Here is a 27,413-nt window from a genome sequence, read left to right on the forward strand (position 1 = left end):
CACTGGACTACTACTCCTAATATCCCACATCATCCCGTCAGCCAGTGCCACTGGACTACTACTCCTAATATCCCACATCATCCCGTCAGCCAGTGCCACTGGACTACTACCACTAATATCCCACATCATCCCGTCAGCCAGTGCCACTGGACTACTACTCCTAATATCCCACATCATCCCGTCAGCCAGTGCCACTGGACTACTACCACTAATATCCCACATCATCCCGTCAGAGCCAACATTGTCAGGTTGGCACTGTTACACCGATTAAAATGATACCTGGGTAAGAGAAATCCGTCTCGTGTTTCTTTTTTTAATCTGTGTTTGAATTTTTAAGTTAATGAGATGCTTTACCAGACAAAGAGAAGTTCCTGATTCTGGGCCCCCTGCAGTCTGTGGCAGAGGGTGGTCTGTGTCGGCACGGTAATAAATTATGCTATTTCCAGCTTTACAGAAGGACAATAACACCATAGAAATGATAAGAATAATAGGCCTCAGTTACCACAACTGTCTACAAGGAAAACTGTTGCTCATAGCAACTAATCACAGCTCAGCTTTCATCTTTTAAACAGCTTTGGTGAAATGAAAGATGCTTAGTGATTGGTTGTGGAGTGGGCGGGGCTGATACACACACACACACACACACTCACACACACACACACACACACACACACACACACACACACACACACACACACACACACACACACACACACACACACACACATATACATACACTCAGCTTTATATATTAAATGAGCCCTCACATAGCCTCCTATATACAGTATGAGCCCTCATGTAATTCCATATATACAGTATGCGTCCGCAAATAGCCTCCTATATATAGTACGAACCCCCACATAGCTCCGTATATACAGTATGAGCCCTCATGTAACTCCATATATACAGTATGCGTCCGCAAATAGCCTCCTATATACAGTAAGAGCCCCCATATAGCTCTGTATATACAGTATGCGCCCTCATATAGCTACATATATACAGTATGCGTCCGCAAATAGCCTCCTATATACAGTAAGAGCCCCCATATAGCTCTGTATATACAGTATGCGCCCTCATATAGCTACATATATACAGTATGCGTCCGCAAATAGCCTCCTATATACAGTAAGAGCCCCCACATAGCTCTGTATATACAGTATGCGCCCTCATATAGCTCCATATATACAGTTTGAGCCCCCACATAGCCTCCTATGCACAGTATGAACCCCCACATAGCTCCGTATATACAGTATGAGCCCTCATATAGCTCCATATATACAGTATGCGTCCGAAAATAGCCTCCTATATACAGTAAGAGCCCCCACATAGCTCTGTATATACAGTATGCGACCTCATATAGCTCCATATATACAGTATGCGTCCACAAATAGCCTCCTATATACAGTAAGAGCCCCCACATAGCTCTGTATATACAGTATGCGACCTCATATAGCTCCATATATACAGTATGCGTCCGCAAATAGCCTCCTATATACAGTAAGAGCCCCCACATAGCTCCGTATATACAGTATGCACCCTCATATAGCTCCATATATACAGTATGAGCCCTCACATAGCCTCCTGTATACAGTATGAGCCCCCACATAGCTCCGTATATACAGTATGAGCCCTCATGTAACTCCATATATATAGTATGCATCCACACATAGCCTCCTTTATACAGTAAGAGCCCCCACATAGCTCTGTATATACAGTATGAGCCCTCATATAGCTCCATATATACAGTATGAGCCCGCACATAGCCTACTATATACATTATGAGCAACCACATAGCTTTGTATATACATTATGAGCCCCCACACAGCTCCGTATTTACAGTATGAGCCCTCCTATAGCTGCCCACACACAGCCTCCTGTATACAGTATGAACCAACACATAGCCTTCTATATACAATATGAGCCTCCCTGTATACAGGATAAGCCCCCACATAGCCCCATATGAGCCCCTACATAGCTCTTTATATACAGTATGAGGTCTTACATAGCCTTTATATACAGAGCGACCCCTCACATAGCTTTCTATATGCAGGCTGAGCCCTCAAATAGCCCCTATATAGAGTATGAGTCCCAACCTAGCTCACTGTATGCAGAATGAGCCCTCACACAGCCCCCTAAATACAGTATAAGATCTCACATAGCCCCTATATGCAGGATGAGCCCCCACACAGGTTTTTTTATATACAGGATGAGCCCTCACATAACTCCTTATATACAGTATGAGCCGCTACATAGCTCTCTATATATACAGTATGGGCCCCCATCTAGCTGCCTATATGCAGGACGAGTCCCCCACATAGCTCCCTATATACAGGATGAGCCTCTACATACCTTTCTATATATAGCCTCCTATATACAGGATGAGCCCTCACATAACTCCTTATGTACAGTATGAGCCCCCATATAGCTTCTTATATGCAGAATGATCCCTCATATAGCCCCTATATACAGTATGAGCCCTTAAATAGCACCTTATATGCACCACGAGCTCCCACATAGCCCCTATATGTAGGATGAGCCCTCACATGGCTCCTACTGTATATAAGGCAACATCCCATATATATATATATATATATATATATATATATATATATATATATATATATATATTAAAAAAACACCAGATACCTCGCTCCCATTTCCCTGGTGCTCTACTCCACATCTTCTTATACCATGAAACTCATATAGAGAACAAGCACCACCAAGAATCAATAGATAAAAGGGTATCAAAACTTTATTTTAAACAATTAGATAAAATACAAGGATGTGACAGAGGTAAGTCAAAAATAAGTGGGATCCCACGAAGCACCAGGCACCAACAGGTGTATAAGAGTTAGAGACTCAGTAAATTGCTCAGTAATTTGTATATACCCAATAGTAATAGTAGTACAGGATCTAAAGTAGGAAAAAGTATATACAAGAGCAAATGAGCTCCAGAGGAGCTGTGTACCACATCTAGAGACAATGAAACAAAAGGTGACAAAGTCTGATCATACGATCATAGAAATTACCAGACTGTGCCTGGAGCCCTGCGATGCCCACCGTCCCCAACGCGCGTTTCGGCACTACAGCCTTCTTCCGGGGGAGTGGCATCCATACAAATAAACATAAGCTGGACCAGCCAATCATTAATCCCCTTTACTGGGACACTGCTTATTAGCGGCGCATGTAGCCCCGCCATTCCTGGAAGTCACCGAGGACGTCACCAGGCCAACCAGTCCGCATTGAAAGCCACGCCCCCATGTGTCACGTGAGCGCAATCCCAGGACGCAGGACCAGCCCAGCCTGAATAGACACCGTCAGCGGCGCCGAACATCCAGGAGCTAGCCCACATGCGCACAAACAGGTAAAACACCCAATTCCAAATAGAAGCATGTACGAACAACAAACAAGGATAAACAGCAATAATTGGAGCATTTACGTTAATAAGCAACAGTACAATAAGTACAATAGAAGTAAAGTGCAAAATAGTGTGAGGCAACTCAGTTTGCCTGTATGTATACAATCAAAAAACATATAAATATGTATAAATAGATAAATAAATACATTTATAAATCCAACACATTAAAAGACAAGTGTATAAATATAATACAATAGCCATAATGCATAATAATAGTGAACATTCAGTGCAACAAGTGAAAATATATCCCAAAAGGATGTTATTCATCAAATAAAAAGGATATAATAAAAAAAAGATATAATAAAATATTCATAATACATAATAATGGTAAACATTCAGTGCAACAAATAAGAATATATCCCAAAAAAGTGCTGTGCATCAAACAAAGAGGAATTGGGATCCATATCAGTACTACATGTCCAAAAAGGCGACACTTGCATCAAAAGACCAAGAAGATCAGCCCGACAGCAAGATAATAAGGATTAAACCTAAAAATTATAAACAATATTGATAATACAATAATAAAATATTTTTTTCTCTTGAAAAAGATGCCAATTAAATAGCACAAACAAAGGTGAACTTAGAGAAAGGGGGCAAAACTCAAGATCTCATTAAGGCCATGTGGATGTACAGTGCGGAGTTTCCATATCCAGAAAGCTTCCCTTTGCGCCAGCAGACGACCTAAATTCCCCCCCCCCCCCCCCCCCCAACGATCAGGGACAATGCAATCAATTCCTTTGACCTTAAACCCTGATGAATCACAGGAATGAAAAATGTTAAAATGACGTGGGATACCGTAGTTTTCAAAGCCTCCACGTCGTCTTCCTTAGCAGCAGCTATGATCTGACGGACATGTTCCCGTGTTCGAACCTTGAGAGCCCGTGTGGTAAGGCCCACATATACTTTATTGCAAGGGCATGATGCATAGTAAACTACCATTGTATTTGAATATGTAATGGTTTGAGTAATGGCAAAATTACGACCGTCCGAGGAGGAAAAATCCCTGGCATTAATAATGTTGGGGCACGCCACACAATTACCGCAGGGCTAACACCCCCAGGCCACAACACGAGGTGACAGTCCGGAGGCGAACAAAGGAGGAGGAACGCGAGGTACAAAATAGCTTTTCACTAGATGATCACCCAAATTGCGTGATCTTCTAGCCCTGACTGAAGGTCATGTAGGTAAGTATTGTTTTAAAATAGGATCAGCAAGGAGTATTGGCCAATATTTGGCCATTACATCCTGCATACTACTCCACTGCCAATGATATTGGGTTACCAATCTTACCTGTGAATTATCCTTAATCTTTGTTGAAGAATAGAGAAGTTGATGTCTCTTGGTTTTTCTTGCTCGATTATAAGCTCTTTTCAGGCACCTTTTGCTATAGCCTCTATCCAGAAATCAGTTAGTCATTTCCTTGGCTTGAGCCTCAAAATCTTCATTCGACGAACAGATCCTTCTAATTCTGAGAAACTGGCCGGTAGGAACAGAATTAATCACATGGGGAGGATGGGATGATGACGCATGCAGAACAGAGTTAACTGCCGTGTCCTTGCGAAAGGCATCGGCAACCAAAACTCCGTCCACGCCCCTCCTCACAGTGACATCTAAGAAATCAATAGTATTCAAAACAAATTTAAATGATGAATGAATGTTCAAGTCATTATTATTTAATTCCAAAAAGAAATTTTGTAAATCAAGTGATGATCCCCGCCAGATCAGGAAAATATCATCAATGTAGCGGGCCCAAAAAATGACCCGCTCCATTGACACACCCCGATCTGACGAGAAGAGGTCCCTCTCCCACAGCCTCAGGAACAGAATTGCGTAGGCGGGCGCACAGGCCGCGCCCATCGCAGTCCCCTGGAGCTGTAGGTAGAACGACCCATTGAACAAAAAGAAATTGTGTGTCAACAAAAATTGCAACAGTACGAGAAGAAAGTCATTGTCACCTGAGGAGAAGCTAGTCATGGACAGAAAAAGGGAGACCGCCCTCAAGCCATCCTGGTGGCGAATACTAGTATATAAGGACTCAACGTCACAAGTTACTAGAATCATATCCTCATCAATGTGAACGGAGTCAATTTTCTTAAGAAAATCTGAAGCGTCCTTCAGATAACATGGAATAGTCTCCACCAGGGGCTTGAGCAACGAATCTATATATCTGCCGATGCCCTCCGTAAGCCCACCCACCCCAGAGATTATTGGCCTACCTGGAGGGTTGTGTAGATTCTTGTGGACCTTAGGGAGGAGACATAGTATTGAAATACAAGGATTTTTGACCACCAACACATCCCGTACTTGTGGGGTTATGACACCATCAATAACTGCCCTCTGCATGATTTTAGTCAATTCCTCCTTGTAAGAGATAAGAGGATTAAATGTCAATTTCTTGTAACAAGAAGAATCTCTAAGTTGACAATAGGCCTCTGCAAGATACAATTTAGAAGGCCAAATCACAATGTTCCCGCCCTTGTCAGCTGGTTTAAACACTACATCCTTAAGTTGTTTCAACCTCCTAAGGCCATTGGATTCAGCCCTCGAGAGGTTGTTATAATGAGTAAGGGAGGAAATTTTGTCAAAGTTGTGTGAAACGAGTTTGACAAAAATCTCCACATTGGGGCGTAGTGACAAGGGCGGGATCTTTGTGGACCTGGGGCAAAGAGATGGTGGCAACCTACCCAAGGTGGGATTAGAGTGTTCAAATGCCCATTCCTCCAATGTTCGTAGAGCAAGTTGTTCTTCAGGTAAAGGAAAAGCCTGCTGTATGTCTTCACTATGGTGCCATTTTTTTAAAAATAAGAGACCTAGCAAACATGTGTAGGTCCTTAAGAGCCACCAATGGATTAAACCGCATACTAGGAGAAAAAGTAAGACCTTTAGAGAGCACAGAGACCTCATCAGAACTCAAAGTGTATTCAGACAGATTTATTACCTTAAGGGGTATCTTTTTGATGGGACAAAGGCTGACCACGTTTATTAGCTTTAGATTTCTGATCCCATTTCCTTTTACCAGAATTACCAAAGCGAGTCTACATAGACCGTTGAGAAGTGTGAGAAGTCTCTCCAGATGAAGACAGAAGAAATAGAAGGGGATCTCTGACTCCTATTAATAGGTGCAGATCTCTTCCACCTATAAGCCGTTTTCCGCTGAAAATCCGTACTATCACGGAGCAATTTTTTTGCATGAATAGCTTTAATTTGTGTTTCCCAATCTGCAGAGGTTTTGTCCATGGTGTTATTAAAAACCTTAATTGTTTCTGTAGTAGCTATTTTCTTGTACTCAAGAAAGAAACCATCAATTTTAGATTCTAAGGACAGAACAGACTTCTTATTGAGGTCAACAAGTAACTCCATAAGTTGGAAAGAGGCCTTAGTACAAATCTCCTCCCATTTGGACATTAATATATCGTCAGTTATTGGAAACGAAGGGAAGACCTGGATACGTAATCCACGTGGAATCACATTTTTCATAAGATAATTCTCCAAAAAGGCCCTATTCCACCACATCTTAGTACGTTTATGTGAAAGCCTTTTGATCTGAGTTTGTAATGCATTAACATCCCCAAAATCACCTACTGCCGTGCTGGCAGAACCACTGTCAAACACCTGTGCAACTTGTACTTGCCAGGCTGCATCCTTAGATTTATAATCCATGGACCTAGAAAATCTGTGAGAAATACACAGTATAAATACACAACCTGTATATCTTCTTATACTAGCGCATGGATGCTGGCGCAATGACATCATCACGCCAGCACGTTATAGAAGAGGTGACTGGAGCTACACTGCTCTGCTATTCTGTATTGCCGGAGATACAGGAAAGCTCTCTGCCCAGATATGTGCGCCTATGGCAGCACACAAAACATTATAGTGAGAGCAATCTGGCCATGGGCTCCCCTGGAGCTTTGGACCTGGGCAGTAGCCCAGATTGACCACACTATCATCTGCCTATGACCATTTGCCTCTATAGCCTCTGTGCTGCACTGTACATTGCGGGATGCAAAATAGGGTTAACTGAGGATTTTTCAGTCATGTTGTTCTGACTGTCAAATGCCTCTAATAGGTTCGTAGCCATTTTAACACAATGGTGCCAGATCAGAAGGGAGAGGACGCTGTGCGGCGATGGGAGCGCAGGCAGGTATGAAGAATCTTTTTTTTTCTCTTTTTCTGAAGATGCAGGCCCAGGACCAAAGACATGAGACCTTGTCTTGGGAGCAGGTCATGGGACTAGGACATGGGGCCAGGGCATGGGGCCAGGATATGGGACCAGGACATGGGACTAGGACAAGGGACTAGGACATGGGGCCAGGACATGAGACCAGGACATAGGGCCAGGGCATGGGGTCAGGACATGGGGCCAGTGCATGAGGCCTTGGCATGGGCCAGGGCATGGGGTCAGGAGATGAGGGCAGGGCATGGAGCAAGGACAAATGGCCAAGACATGGGTCCAGAAGATAGAGTCAGGATATGGGGGCCAGGACATGGGGCCAGGAGACGAGGCCAGGACATGGGGCCAAGACATGGGCTAGCATAAGGGACATGAGGCCAGGACATGGGATCAGGACATGAGGTCTGGACTTGAGGCCAGGACATGGGGCCAGGACATGAGGCCAGAAGATGGTGCCAGGACATGGGAACATAGGGCCAGAACTTAATTATTGTATGGAGGCTAAAATGAGGAACCTACATTATTGTTTATTGTTGCAAGTGGATGGACATAATTAGTGATGAGAGAGTGTACTCGTTGCTCAGGTTTTCCCGAGCGTGCTCGAGTGATCTCCGAGTATTTGTTAGTGTTCGGAGATTTAGTTTTCATCTCAGCAGCTGAATGATTTACAACTACTAGACAGCTTGATTACATGTGAGGATCCTCTAGCAACCAGGCAACAACCACATGTAATCAGCTTGGCTAATAGCTGTAAATCATTCAGCTGAGGTGATGAAAACTTAACCTCCGAACACTACCAAATACTCGGAGGTCACCCGAGCGTGCTCGGGAAAACCCGAGCAACGAGTACACTCGCTCATCACTAGACATAATTACTGTAGGGGCCAATTACTGCTGTAATATAATTGACTTGTTAGAATACTATGAGGGGAAGCAGGACGCCTTATCGCCCAAGGTTTTCACTGCCCGGGGAACATGGGACGCTGTTTCTTGGTTGCCAGGCAGCGCAGGACGCTGCTGTGTCTCTTACTAGGCCGTGGTGGGATTGTGTCCATTGTGCTGTGCAGGTTAGCAGGGAGTGGTTGTCTGGAGGTTATTGTGAGGTGTTCAACACCTCATGATTTCCTTCAGCATCAGGTGGCTATGTATCCCTGTTCCCAGCCCTTGTCTTTGCTGTTTATTGCCGTTCTTATGTGTTGTGGTGGTGAGTGGTGCTTGCAGCATCGGTTGCTCTCTTTCAGGGTTGGCCTTAGGGTTTGTTTCCCTTTCTCTTCGTGCTTCACTCCCAGGGTTTCTTGCAGAGGTCTCTATATGTTCTCAATTAGGTTCTGGCCGTGTTAGCAATACCCTGCTCATCAGAACTACTGTATTTTTTTGTAACATAACTTTTCATTTTCACCTTTTGTTGGTCTAAGTACCACTGTCTCCTCATTGCTTGCGCTGTTACATCCGCGTACCTGTTTACATAAGCATCAAACTAGTTGCTTGCTTGTGAGTAAAGATCTTCAACCAACCCCTACATATGCCTACATCTGTACATCATCCCTCAGTGGGGAATCACTCTATGAGAAAATGCCCCTGCATCCTAAAATATCGAAGGGGCACACCATCCTTGAACCTTTTTATAACGTGGTTCAGCTCATGCAAAATATCAATCAAACAATCCCCTTTCCAACCTCATCTACCATGTGCCACTGGATGGAACTTGTAGACCGCGTGGACCTGAGTAAAAAGGATTTAAAATACACATTAGACCGTCGTTGGCAATTTCTATCTCTATAATTAATTTATATCCCCCCAAAGATTTGTGGTTCTTGAGTAGAGAAGATGCCATTTCTCCTCCACAAAAAAGAAAATGTATGATCGATAAGGTCAATCGAACTGCCAGTTGTAACATGACTTCATGTCAATTGCGCCTTCAGACCATACTTGTGTCCGTGAGAGAACACACAATGGATGCAAAGACATTAAAATAACGTTGCCCCTCAGATGACGGTATAATATTTTACAGTGATGCTCCATTTAAGGCAACGTTAAAAGAATAAATGAAAAAGTTCTTAAAGGTTTAACATAGTGGATGCTTTCCTGAAACGGAAAGTACTTGCAAGCAGCATAATACAAAGAATAGCAGGTTTACCCAGAATCCTTTGCAGTAGGCGGAGCTATGCAAATCATCTCTTTCCACCCCGGTCTAATCCACAGCGCTTGGAACCGCCAAGCGTGCAATGCTGCGGATTAGTTTCTAAATTTACACAGCCAACCAATTCCTACCTGTGGACACGTGTTTCGGGCTTTAGGCCCTCCCTTAGGTGGCTAGCATATATGTACAGGTTTAATGCACTTTCAGAAAACTTTGGCCAAGTCAGGTGGGGATTCAGGTACAGAAACCCCCACTGATCACTAAAATGAAGAAATAGAAGCACTTCTCTGTTCCAAGACTCATGAAGGCATAGACTTTCATCTAAACAGGTCTTCTTTCAGCTCCAGTGCTCCCAGTACTTCTGCAAATCAGTCCGTCCTTTGTGTCCAGACTGGAGGCTGTCCAAACCCTTTGTGGTCTCAGGATACATATCATATTGTGTGCATATATACTGTATGTATCCTACTTGTTCAGTGTCTGTACAGATGTATCTCATGTGATTTGCATCTTTGGAAAATGTCCATCTTTGTGTTCACAACTGTCCCCCATAGTGGTAAATGCAGAGGAACAATGAAATAAGTGAACTAACGTGTTTCATAGATTATGATGGTGCAAAATGGTGCCAAAGTCAAACCCATCCTTTGACAAATCTACTTTAAACCATACTTATATTTACTATTAAAAAACACCAAGCAATTCTATAAGATCGTTTCTTATCGCTCTCTTTGGTGCTGTTCCTCCATTATTCTTCCTTGAAGTAATAACAAAATATGTTGAGAAAACTGGGTGGTATCATTCCCTTTGATAGCGAGTGTCCTTTTACAGTCTGATTTTGCCACCACTGATTAGACAGCACCAGACTCTGTAAGAACAAATCACCTAGTTATAAGCAGTCCATACATTGCCACGAGGAATCAAATCGAGCCCTTAACGACCAGGGGTATTTCAGTTTTTGAGTTTCGGTTTTTAGCTCCCCTTCTTCTCAGAGCCATAACTTTTTTTATTTTTCCGTCAATATGGCCATGTGATGGCTTGCTTTTTGCGAGACGAGTTGTACTTTTGAACGACACCATTGGTTTTAACATATCGCGGACTGGAAAACGGGACAAAAATTCCAAGTGCGGACACATTGCAAAAAAATTCTACAGTTGTTTTTTTATTACCATCTTCGCTAGATGCTAAAACTGACCTGCCATTATGATTCTCCAGGTCATTACGAGTTCACAGACACCAAACATGTCATAGGTTCTTTTTTATTTAAGTGGGGGAAAAAAAATCCAAAGTTTATTAAAAAAAAACGAAGGCTTAGCGGCGATCCTATTACAATGCACAAATATATGTTGGGACGGTGCAGGGATCTCTCTAATGATCTTTTTACACCTAGAGGGCATCCTCTAGGGCTAGAGGAATGAAGGTTTAATCATCACAGATGGTGATTCTTTACTGAATGAGTAGTGAGACTATGGATTCTCTTCGGAATGAGCAGTGAGATTATGGATTCTCTACTAAACAAGCAGTAAGACTACGGATTCTCTACTGAACAAGTAGTGAGACTATGGATTGTTTACTGTACAAGCAGTGAGATTATGGAATTTTCTGCCACATGATATTGTAATGGTCGATTCGCTAAAAATGTTCAAGTAGAACTTGGATGCCTTTCTTTGAAAATATATTATTATGGGTTGTGGGCACTAGATTCTGTGATGGATCATTGATCTAGAGTAGAGTCAGACAACAGTATAACTTGGATGAGGATTGCAACACAATTCTCGGACTGGCCGGTGGCTCTTCTGATCCAAGCATGACAGCTTCATCGAAATATATGCTGTTGTAAGGGGATGGGCACGTTGCCCACGTTCCTTGAGAAGCCTTCATGTAATGTTGTACAGTATAATGTGTAGTGTGTACTGTGTGATACGTAATGTTATGTGATGTTAAGTATAATGGCCACAAGATGGTACTAATGTTGTTATAGTCTGCCCAGCAACAGACAGGGATTAGGGTAAGATAGAGTTTAGCCCCGAGAGGGACTATGCAGCAAGATCAGAAAGGACTTCCTGGTAGCTTGTCAAAAAGAGCCCACGGTGTGCAGAGTAAAGACCTCAGGTCTAGTGTCAGTAGTGCTGCATGGAGTAGGTGTCCATGTGGCAAGAGAGGAACTACCGGAGAAGATAGTAAGAAAAGAGATAGCAGAAAGGAGAAGCGACTAGCAGTCCGGAATCAGGAGTGAGAGAAAGAATATCGGGGCCTGGGGAAGGAAGCCTAGAAGGATGGTACGGAGTCTTTGGCAGAGAGATAGCAGAAGGCAAAACTAAAGGGAAGCAAAAGGAAGAGAATACGTACATCACTGTAGCTACTAAGCATCTACAGTAAAGAAAGTCAAGTGTCGCCATATTGGGTTACATACTCTCCTACGGAGAAATCATAGGACGCGTTGCTACAGGATGAGTCTATGACTCTTGTGGACTGAAAACCGAGAGTAGCTGTGAGTGGCCATAGCGTAACACCTGGACCCGTGCAGTGCCCACAGACGAAAAAGGGCTGCTGTGCTACACTTCTACCCGTGTGGCCCCCACGAAAGAAAACGGAAGCTCCCAAGATAGAGTGCTGGGCTGTGGAAAGAGTAGAGGAAGTAAGTGAATAAGTGTTTTCAGGGAAGAAGGTGTTGTGTGTGTTCATGTCGCTTGTGTGTGTTCTAAAAATATAAAAATATTAATATGAATAATTAAAAGGTGTTTTTAAGAGTTTTTTCTTTTTGTTTTTTTTTTGTTAAATTTACTAAAAAAATCATATATTTTGGTGGTATATGATGTTATATCCTATGTTATCCTCTCCAATGTTATGTTCAAAAAAATCAATAAAAATTATGTTTTAAAAAAAAGAAACTAATATTACTGAAAGATGGTGAGCTTACTTTTCTTTACATTTCTTTACATTAGGCTATAGGGTGAAATCGATGGACTTACGTCTTCTTTCAACCTTAAAAGTATGAAAATGGGAACAGCACAATACAGAGTTCTTAGAAAAGATGCTCCGAAATGTTTTTTTTAACAGGTAATACAAGTATTTGCCAAAACAGAAATGGCACAATGGATGAGGGATCCTTTTTACTTAACAATAATTGAAAGGCTGAGGAACATTGGTGGAGGTGAGCCTTAAGAAAAATCTAAGACACCAATCAATCCCCTCCACCAGGTTTATTATTATTGTTTAATGAAGTAGCACAAACTTGTTCCACAGCGGTGTACTACCAAGAATAATTCAATCACATCACTCCTTTCTCTAATGAACCTAAAGGGGTTACCCTGTTCTTAAGAATTTATGACCTTCTTGGCCCCACCACCATCTTTGAATGTTCCTTCCTTGTTGGCCAGGCACAGCTTTATACTTTTGGTATTAACTGTGCAGGTACAGACACTATTAAAAGTTAAACGCTGTACCTTTTAGCATCCCTGACGAGCAGCTTTCGAAGGCACAGTGGCTTCCTTGTGACCAATGAGTCTGATCTTTAATCTAATCAGTGGTGGTGACGAGATTTGGACCTCCATTAACTTAATAAAGACGGTCAATTCTAGGGATAAAGAACCAGATAACCCCTATAAAGAGTCGTTTTCCCCTCTCCCATACATCTTCTAAGGTCTAATTATCGGACACTAGACAGTCCTTTACTTTCTCACACTAGGCTGGAGCAGTTCAATCCTAGTCTGATCGTTAGTAAATTAACGTCACAATGTAGCTTTTATTTGTGGCCGATATTAAATTGGAAAATGGTAGATTTGGGAACTCTTCCTTTATGCTTGATACATTCTCCACGCTGTATGACTTTAACAAGGGAAGACCATTAAACAGTGAAGTATCCAGGTAAGAGATGTGAAGCGGCGGAGTTGTGAGCAGTTGGCATGGTCTATCTTTGACACTGCAGTGGGTTATTGTCAGGCTTTGCTCCTGGATGGTCTCAGCTTGGACACGAAGGTACCTAAGCCCCAGGATGGCCAGATACTCCGTTGGGAGAGTAGTTGCTCCACACAAAGATAGTTTTAGGCTATGGACAATTGTAAAGTTAACTAACTTTCCCAGGGTGATAGTGTCAGAGAACCAGATGGTCAGATCACCATTGTAGCTCGGCCTGGAACCCGTCTTGTTTTTAGGAAGGGCGATGGTTTTACAGTTACACAACAGGTTGGCCAAACTGTAGTCACAGCTCTGGATATCGAAGGAGCAGCTGCAGTTCCGAAGGTTGTTGTCTTTGGAGAATATCAGTGTGTGGTTCTGGCTCTCTACAAGGTGCTCAATAATGCAGAAGTCCAGGAAGACAAGTAAGAAGAACAGGTATCTATAGAAGGACATTGATATCCTGATATCATAGGCACCAGGCTTCAAGCAGCACAACTCCATCCATCGGGGGACTGTAGAGGCTGTTCGTGATCTGGAAAGGAAATTAACAAGAGTCATCAGTGCTCTGAAGCTGTACGTACACATTTGATTACTGTTGGTCCAAACCACTGATTTTGGTGGGACCCGCCTACCATCTAATATGTATTGGGTACAGGGCCAGGCGAAACAGTCTCAATGGGCCCCTTTAACACATATACCATGACACATGATGCACAGATGCGGCATAGAAATATAGATATAGTACAATAGTACTACAGTACTTACTGTACTTCTTACAATAAATGACTGATATCTATTGTAAATTCTACAATAGCTCAGAGACCGGCGAATCCTCACAGTGCACAGTGCGTGCAAAGGGGCGATTCAAAAGTTTTAATTTTAGACCGGACAGTATAGTCCTCCATTCACTATAATGGGTCCCATATATTGTTTTATTCAGTATAATGATCCCTATACATTGCTCCATACAGAATAATTGGCCCCATATAGTGTTCCATACAGGATAATGGACCCCATCTAATGCTCCACACAAAATATTTGGCCCCATATAATGCTCCATATAGAATAATGGGCCCCATACAGTGTAATGGACCCATTTAACATTCCATACAGAATAATGGACCCCATATAATGCTCCACGCAGAATAATGGACCCCATATATTGCTCCATACAGTGTAATGGACCCCATATTATGCTCCACACAGAATAATGAGCTCCATATAATGCTCCATAGAGAATGGGCCCCATATAATGCTCCATACAGAATGGGCCCCATATAATGCTCTTTAGAGAAAGGCTCCATATAGAATGGATCTCATATAATGTTCCATAGAGAATTAGCCCCATATAATTTTCCATAGAGAATGGGTCCCATATAATGCACAACAGAGAATGGGCCCCATATAATGCTATATACAGAATGGGCTCCATATAATGCTCCATAGAGAATGGGGCTCCATAGAGAATGGGTCCAATATAATTCTACATAGATTGACCCCCATATAATGCTCCATATAGAATGGGCCCCATATAATGCTCCATATAGACTGGTCCCCATATAATTCTACATATAGAATGGGCCCCATATAATGCTCCATACAGAATGGGCCCCATATAATGCTCCATACAGAATGGGCCCCATATAATGGTCCATAGAGAATTGGCTCCATATAATGTTCCATATATAAAAAATAAATAATGAAATACTTACCTCTCCTCGTTCCCTGCTGGCTGCAGCTCCGGGCTACTCAACTACGGTATCTTCAGCCTATTCTGGCTTTCTGCTCAGCATAGAGGGCACGCTGTAGTGACGTCATCGTGTCCCCTGTCCTGAGATGTCGGAGAGTCAGAAGACGCAGAAGAAACCGGACTTGCGGCCAGAGAGGAACAAGGAGAGGTAAGTATTTCAAATAGTTTAAAGCATGGGGGGGGCGGTGCTAGTGTACGCACTGGCAACGGAAGCCCCGACTCATGGGTCCCGTAGCATGCCAGTGTCCCCGACTGCGAGTGGGCCCTCCCACTTGCTCAGGGCCTCGGAACTCGCCCAGGTGGCCGGGTGGCGATGCCGGCCCTGATTGGATGTCACAGTTTTTATGGATGGCAGATATTCGAAACGAAGGGTCAGGCATATTGGATTTCAATATATCTAATCCTTTTATTTGCAGGGGAGATAAGCCACCGCTAGAGACATCTGGTAGCAGCTTATTCTCCTTTTCCTGTTTGGTTAAGCCCAGCAACATGTGTATGTTGGATTAGGAAGAACAGGCTACGGCTAGTTAAAGTCTATGACCAGCATAATAGAAGACAAGGCATGCAGCATATATTAAAACCTGTTCAGGAATAGGACATAATAAAATATTTATTGCTCACAGGATAGGTGATAACTTACTGATCAGTGGGGGTCCGGCTGCTGGGACCTGCAGCGATCAGCCGAACGTGAAACGGATGCAGTGCACATGCCGATCGCAGCTCCATTTATTTTCTATGGGGCTGACGGAAAAAGACAAGTGCAACGCTTTGCAGCCCCATGATTTGAGTTTAGGGTGAGTATTTGTGCACCGCAGTTCAATTCTAATGGGGATAAAATGCCCTGTGTCCAGGTGCTAACTACACGGAACAGATCCTGGCTACTCATACATGGCTATTGTCCACAGCAAACACTGAGACATGCGATTCTCTGCACGCGGTCTGCGCATTTAATCATAATCATATATGTGTGAGTGAAGGTTCACCCAAACAGATCGCAGTCCTTTCTCCCAGAGCAGACTTCATACACAGAAGAGGCACAATCCCACCAGTCTCGGTATCCCCTTCAGCCCAAGCTCCAGCAACTTCCAGCCCCAACCAGTCTTCAACTCAAGGCACCACTCACACTGAACAGGCTGCAGCTTCCACATGGTTCTCTTCTTAGCACAGTCTCCATTCAGAGAGCCAGGTATGTCTCTCTCTCTCAGCTACAGCTCACATATTGGCTGGTCACTCACCTGAAGCACACTTAACTCTGCTTGTGGCAACATCACATTTAATCTGAATTATCCAGACACATTATTTCAGTAGGCCCAGGGACATGAGCTAAAGTTCATGTGAGAATGACTGTTGGCCCTTATTGTCCCTGCATTTGTAGACTGGCTGCTGATTAGCTTTTGTATTGCAGTTCTAGTATTGTTCTACTATATGTGGGAAACAAAGGCTCAATGCTTGAATGTTAGTAAATATGTTGATGACCCATTGGTGCTCTGCAATATGAAGGACAATCTATGCATGTTGGTGAACACTCCAGCAGTGAGGATGGCCTCCTACCACCTTCCCCCAAGCCTGTGGTGAAATGCCTGAATGAAAAGTTGTGATCTACAAAAAGGAGGATCTGCCTGTGTTCAGGGAGAGTCTACATTACAGAAGTCATGGCATCATGGCTCCAACTGAAGAAATACAGAGCTGCCTCATTAACCATGACTGAACCCTCAAAAGACGTTTAGAGAATCCAGGTTGAGACAATCAAGTCACCTGGCCTCGTACATCAATGGGCTGTCAGCTTCCTAAGCTTGTCCTTAACTCATCACTGTGGGGGTCCGCCAAAAGGGGGGAGCAACTGGTGGGGTATTCGGCACTGGAAACAGCTCTAATCCTGGCGAGTCAGCGCAAGGGTGAGACTGTAATTTGCACCATCTTGGGTATTTGCTGGGATGATTCTCTATGCTACTGTGTTGGTGGTTCAATAAATTATTGCCACACTGTTTTACCCTCACCCTGGGGGATTGTCGGGCAATCATATTGAGTAAGGGGCAATGGTGGTATCATGCTGAGGAAGGCAATCATACTGAGTGGGTACGGTGAGAACATCATACTGAGTAGAGGCTATGGGAGCATCATACTGAGGCTCCATCATACTGAGTAGGGGCTAGTGTGGGTATGATACTTAGTGGGGGCATCATTCTAACAGGCCATCATACTGTCTGAGGGAACATTGAGAACTTTCGTGTGGTGAGGAATTCACTATGGGGATATCATACTCTGTGTGTGCGGGTGGAACATTTTGGGGAGCATCCTACCATATAATGGCCATGAAAAGGGTATTATGGGTGAGAAAATGAAGGGGCTTCAATTGGGTCATAATTACCGTGCACATGCCGCAATGCATGTCCCTCTCTCTTGTTTATAGAAGTTGGGAGATATGAGCCCGTCTCCTGCATCCACTTAGAGCTTTTGCTATAGGACCCCATGATTTCTCTTTACGCCCCCGTTTCTATCTATCTAACTATCTATCTATCTATCTATCTATCTATCTATCTATCTATCTATCTATCTATCTATCTATCTATCTATCTATCTATCTATCTATCTCTTTCTCTAGTTTGGGCCTGGAGGGCACCGCCTGGAAGCTTTGGCTCTGGCAGCTCAGGAATTCCGGTGTCGGTGCCCTTGGAGCACCTCATGTGTATATATATATATATCCTCACCGGCTCTGGTCATCTGTCCTCAGCTCAGGTAACTCTGTGGATGTGCTGATGCTGCTCTGCTCCAGAATCGCACTCCACTGCTGAACATTTTCGCATTATAGGAGTTTTATTCTCGGCTTCTCCTGGATTTCTCTTGTTTTTCCCCTTGATCTATCTTTGGTTCCTCTGCCACGCAGCAACACCAGTAGCAGGAAATGAATGTCAGAAGTTTCTGGCTAACTATCGAGAGTTAGTTAAAGGAGCAATGACTCTTACTGCATGTAACGCAGGATGGATTGTGGGACAATGTCATGTTATGTCGCCTACTAAAAAAAACATATAGAAATGATTCACACGGGATCCCGAGAAGGTTATGCAATTGTGGGCGACAGTGATATTACCTTATGAACTGTTTCTTAAAGGGACCACAGGCACATAACATGGACTACCTATATACATCCTATGTAGGTATGTACTGCCTCCATAGAAGAATATTGATATACAGATGTTGCAAGATTTATCTGCAAGGGGTTGTCCACTACTTGGACAACCCCTCCTCAATCCCTGTGTGGTGCTGGCGCCGCTCCAGCGGTGTTGAAACTAGTTCTCCCGGGGCTCACGTGTTCCCTACGGCCAACCAGCAACGGCTTCACTCTCCTCTCCTTCAGACAAATCAGACTTCTGGAGGAAGCGAGGGCTGCTGCTCCTCCAGATGTCAATTATGTCCAAAGGAGAGAGAACCCAGTGATCTTTGTTGTGTCATACAAGCCCCAGGAGACACCGCTGGAATGGCGCCAGCACTGGAGGGGGCTCAAAGCGCTGTTTTTAGTGACACTCTGATATTGAAGCTTAAGGGGGACCCCTGATGACACTGTTTATGAAGATGTTCTGATGGTGCTGTTTATGGAGGCACTATGATGGCAGTATACATGGGTGCACTGTGATTATGCTGTATATGGGGGCACTCTGATGGTACTAATTATGGGGCACTTGAATGGCATGCTTTATGGTGGCATTCTGATAATACCATTGGAGGGCTCCAATAAACAGCATTATTTAGTGGCGTAACTAGAGTTGGGCCCCAATGCAAAATTTGGACCTAGGCCCCCCTCTGTATGTTGGTAAGATGTATGGGCCCTTGTAGCACTCTAAACCCTATAAATAGATATGTGTTGCCAGACCCATAATGTAGTGATGACTGCCCCCTTGGGCCCTATCCAAGTATATATGTTCCCCATCCTGGGCTCCTTCCGTGAGTATATGTCTTCCATCCTGGGCCCCATGCTCCCATCCTAGGTTCCGTCCTGATATATATGCCCCATCCTAGGTTCCTTCCTGATATATATGCCCCATCTTGGGTTCCTTCCAGGTATATATGTCTGACATCCTGGCATATATATTCCCCATCCTAGTACTGTATATATGTCCCCCATCCTGGTATACATGTACCCCATCCTGGTATATATTTTCCCATCCTGGTATACATGTCCCCCATCCTGGTATATATTTCTCCCATCCTGGTATACATTTCCCCCATCCTGGCATATATGTCCCCTATCCTGGTATATATGTCCCCTATCCTGACATATATGCCTCCATCCTGGCATATATCCCCCACCCTGGTATATAGGCCCCCATCCTGGTATATATGTCCCCTATCCTGACATATATGCCTCCATCCTGGCATATATCCCCCATCCTGGTATGTATGTCCCGTTCTGCCACTGTTCTCTAATGCAGAGGTCCCTGCCTCTGCTCATTACCATCGAGGCAGGGCGCGTTTACGCACGCAGCGTTTATCATCTGAATGCTGTGATGCACATATGGCTGCAGCCAGGAACATGCTGTCTGTGGGCAGAGAGCGAGCACTGTGCTCTCCCACCCGTGGTCTGTTGTGAATTAAGCTTTTGGGCTCCCTCCGGTGGTTGTAGAGGGTAATGCAGTTGTGCCTGGACTGCAGGAGTGGACAGGTGTATCTACTAATTGCAAAACTGACTGGGGTATATAGCTTTGCAGGATCCTTTAGTCAGTGCCAGTTGTCCATTGTTCTTGAAGGATTCACTTCCCTGCTGGTCTCTCCAGTTTGCTGTGTTTTTCTACAAAGATAAGTCCTGGCTTTGTTTTGCTGTCCACCTGCTGTGGACCTTATAGTTCTGTGCATTTTCATGTTTTTGTCTTGTCCAGCTTAGTCTGTGAAGGATTTTTTGCAGCCTAGCTATTTCTCTGGAGATGCAGATATACCCCCCATGTCTTTAGTCAGATGTGGTGATTCGTATTTTCTGCAGTGGATATTTTCTAATTTTCTAGTGTTTTTACACTGACCGCATAGTACTCTGTTCTATTCTTTCTTTTTAGCTAGTATGGCCTCCTATGCTAAAATCTGATTTCATATCTGCGTATGTTATTTCCCTCTCCTCTCACAGTCAATATTTGTGTGGGGCTATCTATCCTTTGGGGATTTTCTCTGAGGCAAGATAGGTTTCCTGTTTCTGTCTTTAGGGGTCATTAGATCTTAGGCTGTGCCGAGGGGTCTAGGGAGTGTTAGGTACCCCCCATGGCTACTTCTAGTTGCGCTGCTAGGTTCAGGGTTTGCGGTCAGTACAGGGACCACCTTCTCCAGAGTCCGTCTCATGCTGCTCCTAGGCCACCAGATCATAACAGTACAACTGGCCGGCAATGAGTTAAACGCATCTCAGAAGAAGGGAAGGAAAGTGCTGAGCCATTTTTTTTTCTGTAGTCTGTTGTGTCTTTCCTTTCCTCTTTACCTCTGGGTGGCTACGGAGTCTAGTATTAACATGAATGTTCAGGAGTTAGTTTCTCGGGTGGATTAGCTTGCTGCTAGGGTACAGGGGATTTCAGATTTCATTGTTCAGACTCCTGCCTTAGAACCTAAGATTCCCACTCCTGATTTATTCTTTGGTGACAGATCCAAATTTTTGAGTTTCAAAAATAACTGCAAACTGTTTTTTGCATTAAGACCCCGGTCTTCTGGTGATCCTATTCAACAGGTTAAAATCATCATATCTCTGCAGCGTGGTGACCCACAGGATTTGGCATTTTCCCTGGAATCTGGCAATCCTGCTTTGCTTAATGTTAATTCGTTCTTTCAGGCATTGGGGTTGTTGTATGATGAGCCTAATTCTGTGGATCAGGCTGAGAAAATCTTATTAGCCCTGTGTCAAGGTCAAGAAGCGGCAGAATTGTATTGCCAGAAATTTAGAAAATGGTCTGTACTGACTAAATGGAATGAGGATGCCTTGGTGGCAATTTTCAGAAAGGGTCTTTCTGAATCCGTTAAAGATGTTATGGTGGGGTTCCCCACGCCTGCTGGTCTGAGTGATTCTATGTCTCTGGCCATCCAGATTGATCGGCGCTTGCGTGAGCGCAGAGTTGTGCACACTGTGGCGTTGTCCTCTGAGCGGAGCCCTGAGCCTATGCAGTGTGATAGGATTTTGTCTAGAGCTGAACATCAAACATTCAGGCGTCAGAATAGGTTGTGTTTTTACTGTGGCGATTCTGCTCATGTTATTTCTGATTGCCCTAAGCGTACTAAGAGAATCGCTAGTTCTGTTGCCATCAGTACTATACAACCTAAATTTCTGTTATCTGTGACCTTAATCTGCTCATTATCATAATTTTCTGTCATGGCATTTGTGGATTCAGGCGCCGCTCTGAACTTAATGGACTTAGAATTTGCCAGACGTTGTGGTTTTCCCTTGCAGCCTTTGCAGAACCCTATTCCTTTGAGGGGCATTGATGCTACACCGTTGGCTAAAAATAAACCTCAGTTTTGGACACAGCTGACCATGCGCATGGCGCCAGCCCATCAGGAAGATTGTCGTTTTCTGATGTTGCATAATTTGCATGATGATATTGTGCTGGGTTTTCCATGGTTGCAGCTACATAATCCGGTGTTAGATTGGAAATCCATGTCTGTGACTAGTTAGGGTTGTCAGGGGGTTCATGATCAGGTTCCTTTGATGTCAATTTCCTCTTCCCCCTCTTCTGAGGTCCCTGAGTTCTCATCTGACTTCCAGGATGTATTCGATGAGCCCAAATCCAGTTCCCTTCCACCGCATAGGGACTGTGATTGTGCTATTGACTTGATTCCAGGTTGTAAGTTCCCTAAGGGCCGACTTTTCAACCTGTCTGTGCCTGAACATACCACCATGCGGAGCTATATTAAGGAGTCTTTGGAGAAAGGGCATATTCGGCCATCTTCTTCACCGTTGGGAGCGGGGTTCTTTTTTGTTGCCAAGAAGGATGGCTCCTTGAGACCCTGTATTGATTATCGCCTCTTGAATAAGATCACGGTTAAATTTCAATACCCCTTGCCTTTGCTTACTGATTTGTTTGCTAGGATTAGGGGGTCTAGCTGGTTTACTAAGATTGACCTTCAAGGGGCATATAATCTTATTCGTATCAAGCAGGGTGATCGATGGAAAACTGCATTTAATACGCCCGAAGGCCATTTTGAATACCTTGTGATGCCATTCGGACTCTCTAATGCCCCATCTGTGTTCCAATCCTTCATGCATGATATCTTTCGGAGTTATCTTGATAAATTCATGGTTGTATATTTGGATGATATTTTGATTTTTTCCGATGATTGGGAGTCTCATGTGAAACAGGTCAGGATGGTATTTCAGATCCTCCATAATAATGCTTTATTTGTGAAGGGGTCAAAGTGCCTCTTTGGAGTGCAGAAGGTTTCTTTTTTGGGTTTCATTTTTTCTCCCTCATCTATAGAAATGAATCCGGTTAAGGTTCAGGCCATTCATGATTGGATTCAGCCCACATCTGTGAAGAGCCTTCAGAAATTCTTGGGCTTTGCTAATTTTTATCGTCGTTTTGTTGCCAACTTCTCCAGTGTGGTTAAACCTCTAACCAATTTGACCAAGAAAGGCGCTGATGTGACGAATTGGTCCTCCGCGGCTGTTTCTGCCTTTCAGGAGCTTAAACGCCGATTTACTTCTGCCCCTGTGTTGCGTCAGCCAGATGTTTCTCTTCCATTTCAGGTTGAGGTTGATGCGTCTGAGATTGGGGCAGGGGCCGTTTTGTCTCAGAGGAATTCTGATGGTTCCTTGATGAAACCGTGTGCCTTCTTTTCTTGGAAGTTTTTGCCTGCGGAACGCAATTATGATGTCGGCAATCGGGAGTTGTTGGCTATGAAGTGGGCATTTGAGGAGTGGCGGCATTGGCTTGAGGGGGCCAAGCACCGTATTGTGGTCCTGACCGATCATAAGAATTTGATTTACCTCGAGTCTGCCAAACGGCTGAATCCTAGACAGTCTCGATGGTCCCTGTTTTTCTCCCGTGTTGATTTTGTGGTCTCGTACATTCCTGGTACTAAGAATGTTAAGGCGGATGCCCTCTCTAGGAGTTTTTTTCCTGATTCCCCTGGGGTTCTTGAGCCGGTCGGCATTTTGAAGGAAGGGGTGATTCTTTCTGCCATCTCCCCTGATTTGCGACGGGTTCTTCAGGAATTTTAGGCTGATAAGCCTGACCGCTGTCCTGTGGGGAAACTGTTTGTTCCTGATAGATGGACTAGTAAAGTGATTTCTGAGGTTCATTGTTCTGTGTTGGCTGGCCATCCTGGGATTTTTGGTACCAGAGATTTGGTTAGTAGGTCCTTTTGGTGGCCTTCTTTGTCACAGGATGTGCGTTCTTTTGTGCAGTCCTGTGGGATTTGTGCGCGGGCTAAGCCTTGCTGTTCCCGCGCTAGTGGGTTGCTTTTGCCATTGCCGGTCCCTGAGAGACCTTGGACGCATATTTCTATGGATTTTATTTCCGATATTCCTGTTTCCCAAAGAATGTCGGTTATCTGGGTTGTCTGTGACCGATTTTCTAAGATGGTTCATTTGGTGCCTTTGCCTAAATTGCCTTCTTCTTCTGATTTGGTTCCGTTGTTTTTTCAGCATGTGGTACGTTTGCATGGTATTCCGGAGAATATTGTGTCCGACAGAGGTTCCCAGTTTGTTTCTAGGTTTTGGCGGGCCTTTTGTGCCAAGCTGGGCATTGATTTGTCTTTTTCCTCTGCATTTCATCCTCAGACAAATGGCCAGACTGAGCGAACTAATCAGACCTTGGAGACCTATTTGAGATGCTTTGTGTCTGCTGATCAGGATGATTGGGTGGCTTTTTTGCCATTGGCCGAGTTTGCCCTTAATAATTGGGCTAGTTCGGCTACTTTGGTTTCGCCTTTTTTTTGTAATTTTGGTTTTCATCCTCGTTTTTCTTCTGGGCAGGTTGAGCCTTCTGACCTTCCTGGTGTGGATTCTGTGGTCGACAGGTTGCAGCAGATTTGGGCTTATGTGGTGGACATTTTGGTGCTGTCTCAGGAGGAGGCTCAGCGTTTTGCTAACCGTCGTTGGTGTGTTGGTTCCCGACTTCGGGTTGGTGATCTGGTTTGGTTATCTTCCCGTCATGTTCCTATGAAGGTTTCTTCCCCTAAGTTTAAGCCTCGATTTATTGGTCCTTATAGGATTTCTGAGATTATTAATCCGGTGTCCATTCGCCTGGCGCTTCCGGCCTTTTTTGCTATTCATAATGTCTTCCATAGATCTTTGTTGCGGAAATATGTGGAGCCCGTTGTTCCCTCTGTTGATCCTCCGGCCCCTGTATTGGTCGATGGGGAGATGAAATATGTTGTTGAGAAGATTTTGGATTCCCGTTTTTCGAGGCGGAAGCTTCAGTACCTTGTCAAGTGGAAGGGTTATGGCCAGGAGGATAATTCTTGGGTTTCTGCCTCTGATGTCCATGCCGTTGATTTGGTTTGTGCCTTTCATCGGGCTCATCCTGATCGGCCTGGGGGCTCTGGTGAGGGTTCGGTGACCCCTCCTCAAGGGGGGGGGGTACTGTTGTGAATTCCGCTTTTGGGCTCCCTCCGGTGGTTGTAGAGGGTAGTGCAGTTGTGCCTGGACTGCAGGAGTGGACAGGTGTATCTACTAATTGCAAAACTGACTGGGGTATATAACTTTGCAGGATCCTTTAGTCAGTGCCAGTTGTCCATTGTTCTTGAAGGATTCACTTCCCTGCTGGTCTCTCCAGTTTGCTGTGTTTTTCTACAAAGATAAGTCCTGGCTTTGTTTTTGCTGTCCACCTGCTGTGGACCTTATAGTTCTGTGCATTTTCATGTTTTTGTCTTGTCCAGCTTAGTCTGTGAAGGATTTTTTGCAGCCTAGCTATTTCTCTGGAGATGCAGATATACCCCCCATGTCTTTAGTCAGATGTGGTGATTCGTATTTTCTGCGGTGGATATTTTCTAGTGTTTTTATACTGACCGCATAGTACTCTGTTCTATTCTTTCTTTTTAGCTAGTATGGCCTCCTATGCTAAAATCTGATTTCATATCTGCGTATGTTATTTCCCTCTCCTCTCACAGTCAATATTTGTGGGGGGCTATCTATCCTTTGGGGATTTTCTCTGAGGCAAGATAGGTTTCCTGTTTCTGTCTTTAGGGGTAGTTAGATCTTAGGCTGTGCCGAGGGGTCTAGGGAGTGTTAGGTACCCCCCACGGCTACTTCTAGTTGCGCTGCTAGGTTCAGGGTTTGTGGTCAGTACAGGGACCACCTTCTCCAGAGTCCGTCTCATGCTGCTCCTAGGCCACCAGATCATAACAGTGGTCCTAGTAACGCTGCAGCCGCTGCCCAACTGGAGCAGCAGGGAATGAAGAGAGGAAGAGAAGTATTTTGTTTGTTTGATATACAGGTGCTTCTCACAAAATTAGAATATCATCAAAAAGTTCATTTATTTCAGTTCTTCAATACAGAAAGTGAATCTCATGTATTATATAGAGTCATTACACACAGAGTGATCTATTTCAAGTGTTTATTTCTTTTAATGTTGATGATTATGGCTTACAGCCAATGAAATCCCAAAAATCATCATCTCAGTAAATTAGAATACTTTATAACACCAGCTTGAAAAATGATTATGAGATCCGAAATGTTGGCCTACTGAAAAGTATGTTCAGTAAATGCACTCAATACTTCGGGGCTCCTTTTGCATCAATTACTGCATCAATGCGGCGTGGCATGAAGGTGATCAGCCTGTGGCACTGCTGAGGTGTTATGGAAGCCCAGGTTGCTTCAGCTCGTCTGCATTGTGAGGTCTGGTGTATTTCATCTTCCTCTTGACAATATGTGGCGCCCCAGGGTCCTGGTCGTCACAGTAGCATTGCTTTCCTCACGGGGAGAGTGATGTTACGCTTGAAAGCAAGAAGGGATAACTGTAACCAGGTACCACAAACATGCAACACATTCACACTCCAGGCCACCAGGGGGAGCTCTTGATTCTATGTATTAGGTGACTCCCCATATATACTGTATATAACTGGTAGTCTGTAGGGAAAGTCAGTCAGTTCCAGGAAGGGCCAGTCAGTTCTTGCCAGGAAACAGACTGGATCAGTCTGAGGCAGCAGAGGGTTTACGGAGCTGTGTAGCCGAAGTGCAGCAGTTCCCGGGAAGAGACATTCAGAAAGCCGAATAGATTGCAGTGAACGTGCAGGAGAGCAAAGAACAGGAGAGGATATCAGGGGGAGACCAGCCCCGAGCAGGCTGCCTTTATCTGAGGCGCAGAGACCGGTAGCCAGAACACCGAGGTTGTAAGGACCTCTATGACTTACATCAGAGACTGGCAGGACAGCTGAACTCCACATTACCTGTCCGACCTAATACCCAGGAGGCACAGTGACACCCTTAGAGGCTGGGGCATGCTAGAGTCCCTATAAACCGCCTCAAGTCACCAGTCCTATCCTGTCCTATCCTAACCGGGGGACAGAGAGAGATAACATCTGTGAGGACCTTATGTGATGCCATAGGCAGTAAGGGACTATAACAGCACAGCGCTAGAGGAAGGCTTTGATTTCCACCTGGATAAGGGGACTCCTAACTTGCCTCCAAGCCGGCCAGACCCTGCCTGCTCTGTGATCTGGTGCCCTGGACTGTGGCTGCCTGAAGTCGACAATAAACAAGGTAAAGAGACTGCAAACCTGTGTCCTCGTTCCTTACTGCGCCATTCACCATCTACCATCCGCACACCGGGAGCTTGGGGATATACTTCACCTGTGGGAAGGTATACCTTCTAGCTGCCATAACATCACCCCAGAGGACCCCTTAAAGTAGTATCGGTCCCCACTGACCAAATACCACAGGTGGCGTCACGAACATAAACTTTATTCCCTTTAAAGACCTTTCCCTTTTAATGTTGATGCCCAGGGCCACGGACCGGGTCTCAGCCACCGTGACATCTCCCTGTGAACTCAGGACCCGGTACCGAGTACCCCACGGCCCTGTGGGCGCGTCAAATACTCCATAGATTCTCTATGGGGTTAAAGTCACATGAGTTTG

General features: G+C 44.4%; 1 protein-coding gene across 3 annotated transcripts in view; it reads right to left on the reverse strand.

Annotated features, from left to right (window-relative positions):
* Positions 1 to 12,928: 12,928 nt before the first annotated feature.
* The window catches only part of EPCIP (exosomal polycystin 1 interacting protein), a 33,618-nt gene continuing 19,133 nt past the window's right edge, over positions 12,929 to 27,413 (reverse strand). For 2 of the 3 annotated variants that reach the window (XM_069760859.1, XM_069760861.1), the window contains one exon: positions 12,929 to 14,158. In XM_069760859.1, the coding sequence (XP_069616960.1) occupies positions 13,444 to 14,158 (715 nt within the window). In that variant the 3' untranslated portion in view covers positions 12,929 to 13,443. Of the gene's footprint in view, positions 14,159 to 18,084; positions 18,292 to 27,413 lie in introns of those variants that run through there. The other variant, XM_069760860.1, reaches the window with a different exon arrangement.

The sequence above is a fragment of the Ranitomeya imitator genome, chromosome 3 (genome assembly GCF_032444005.1).
Source record: "Ranitomeya imitator isolate aRanImi1 chromosome 3, aRanImi1.pri, whole genome shotgun sequence".
In the NCBI taxonomy this organism is placed as follows: Eukaryota; Metazoa; Chordata; class Amphibia; order Anura; family Dendrobatidae; genus Ranitomeya; species Ranitomeya imitator.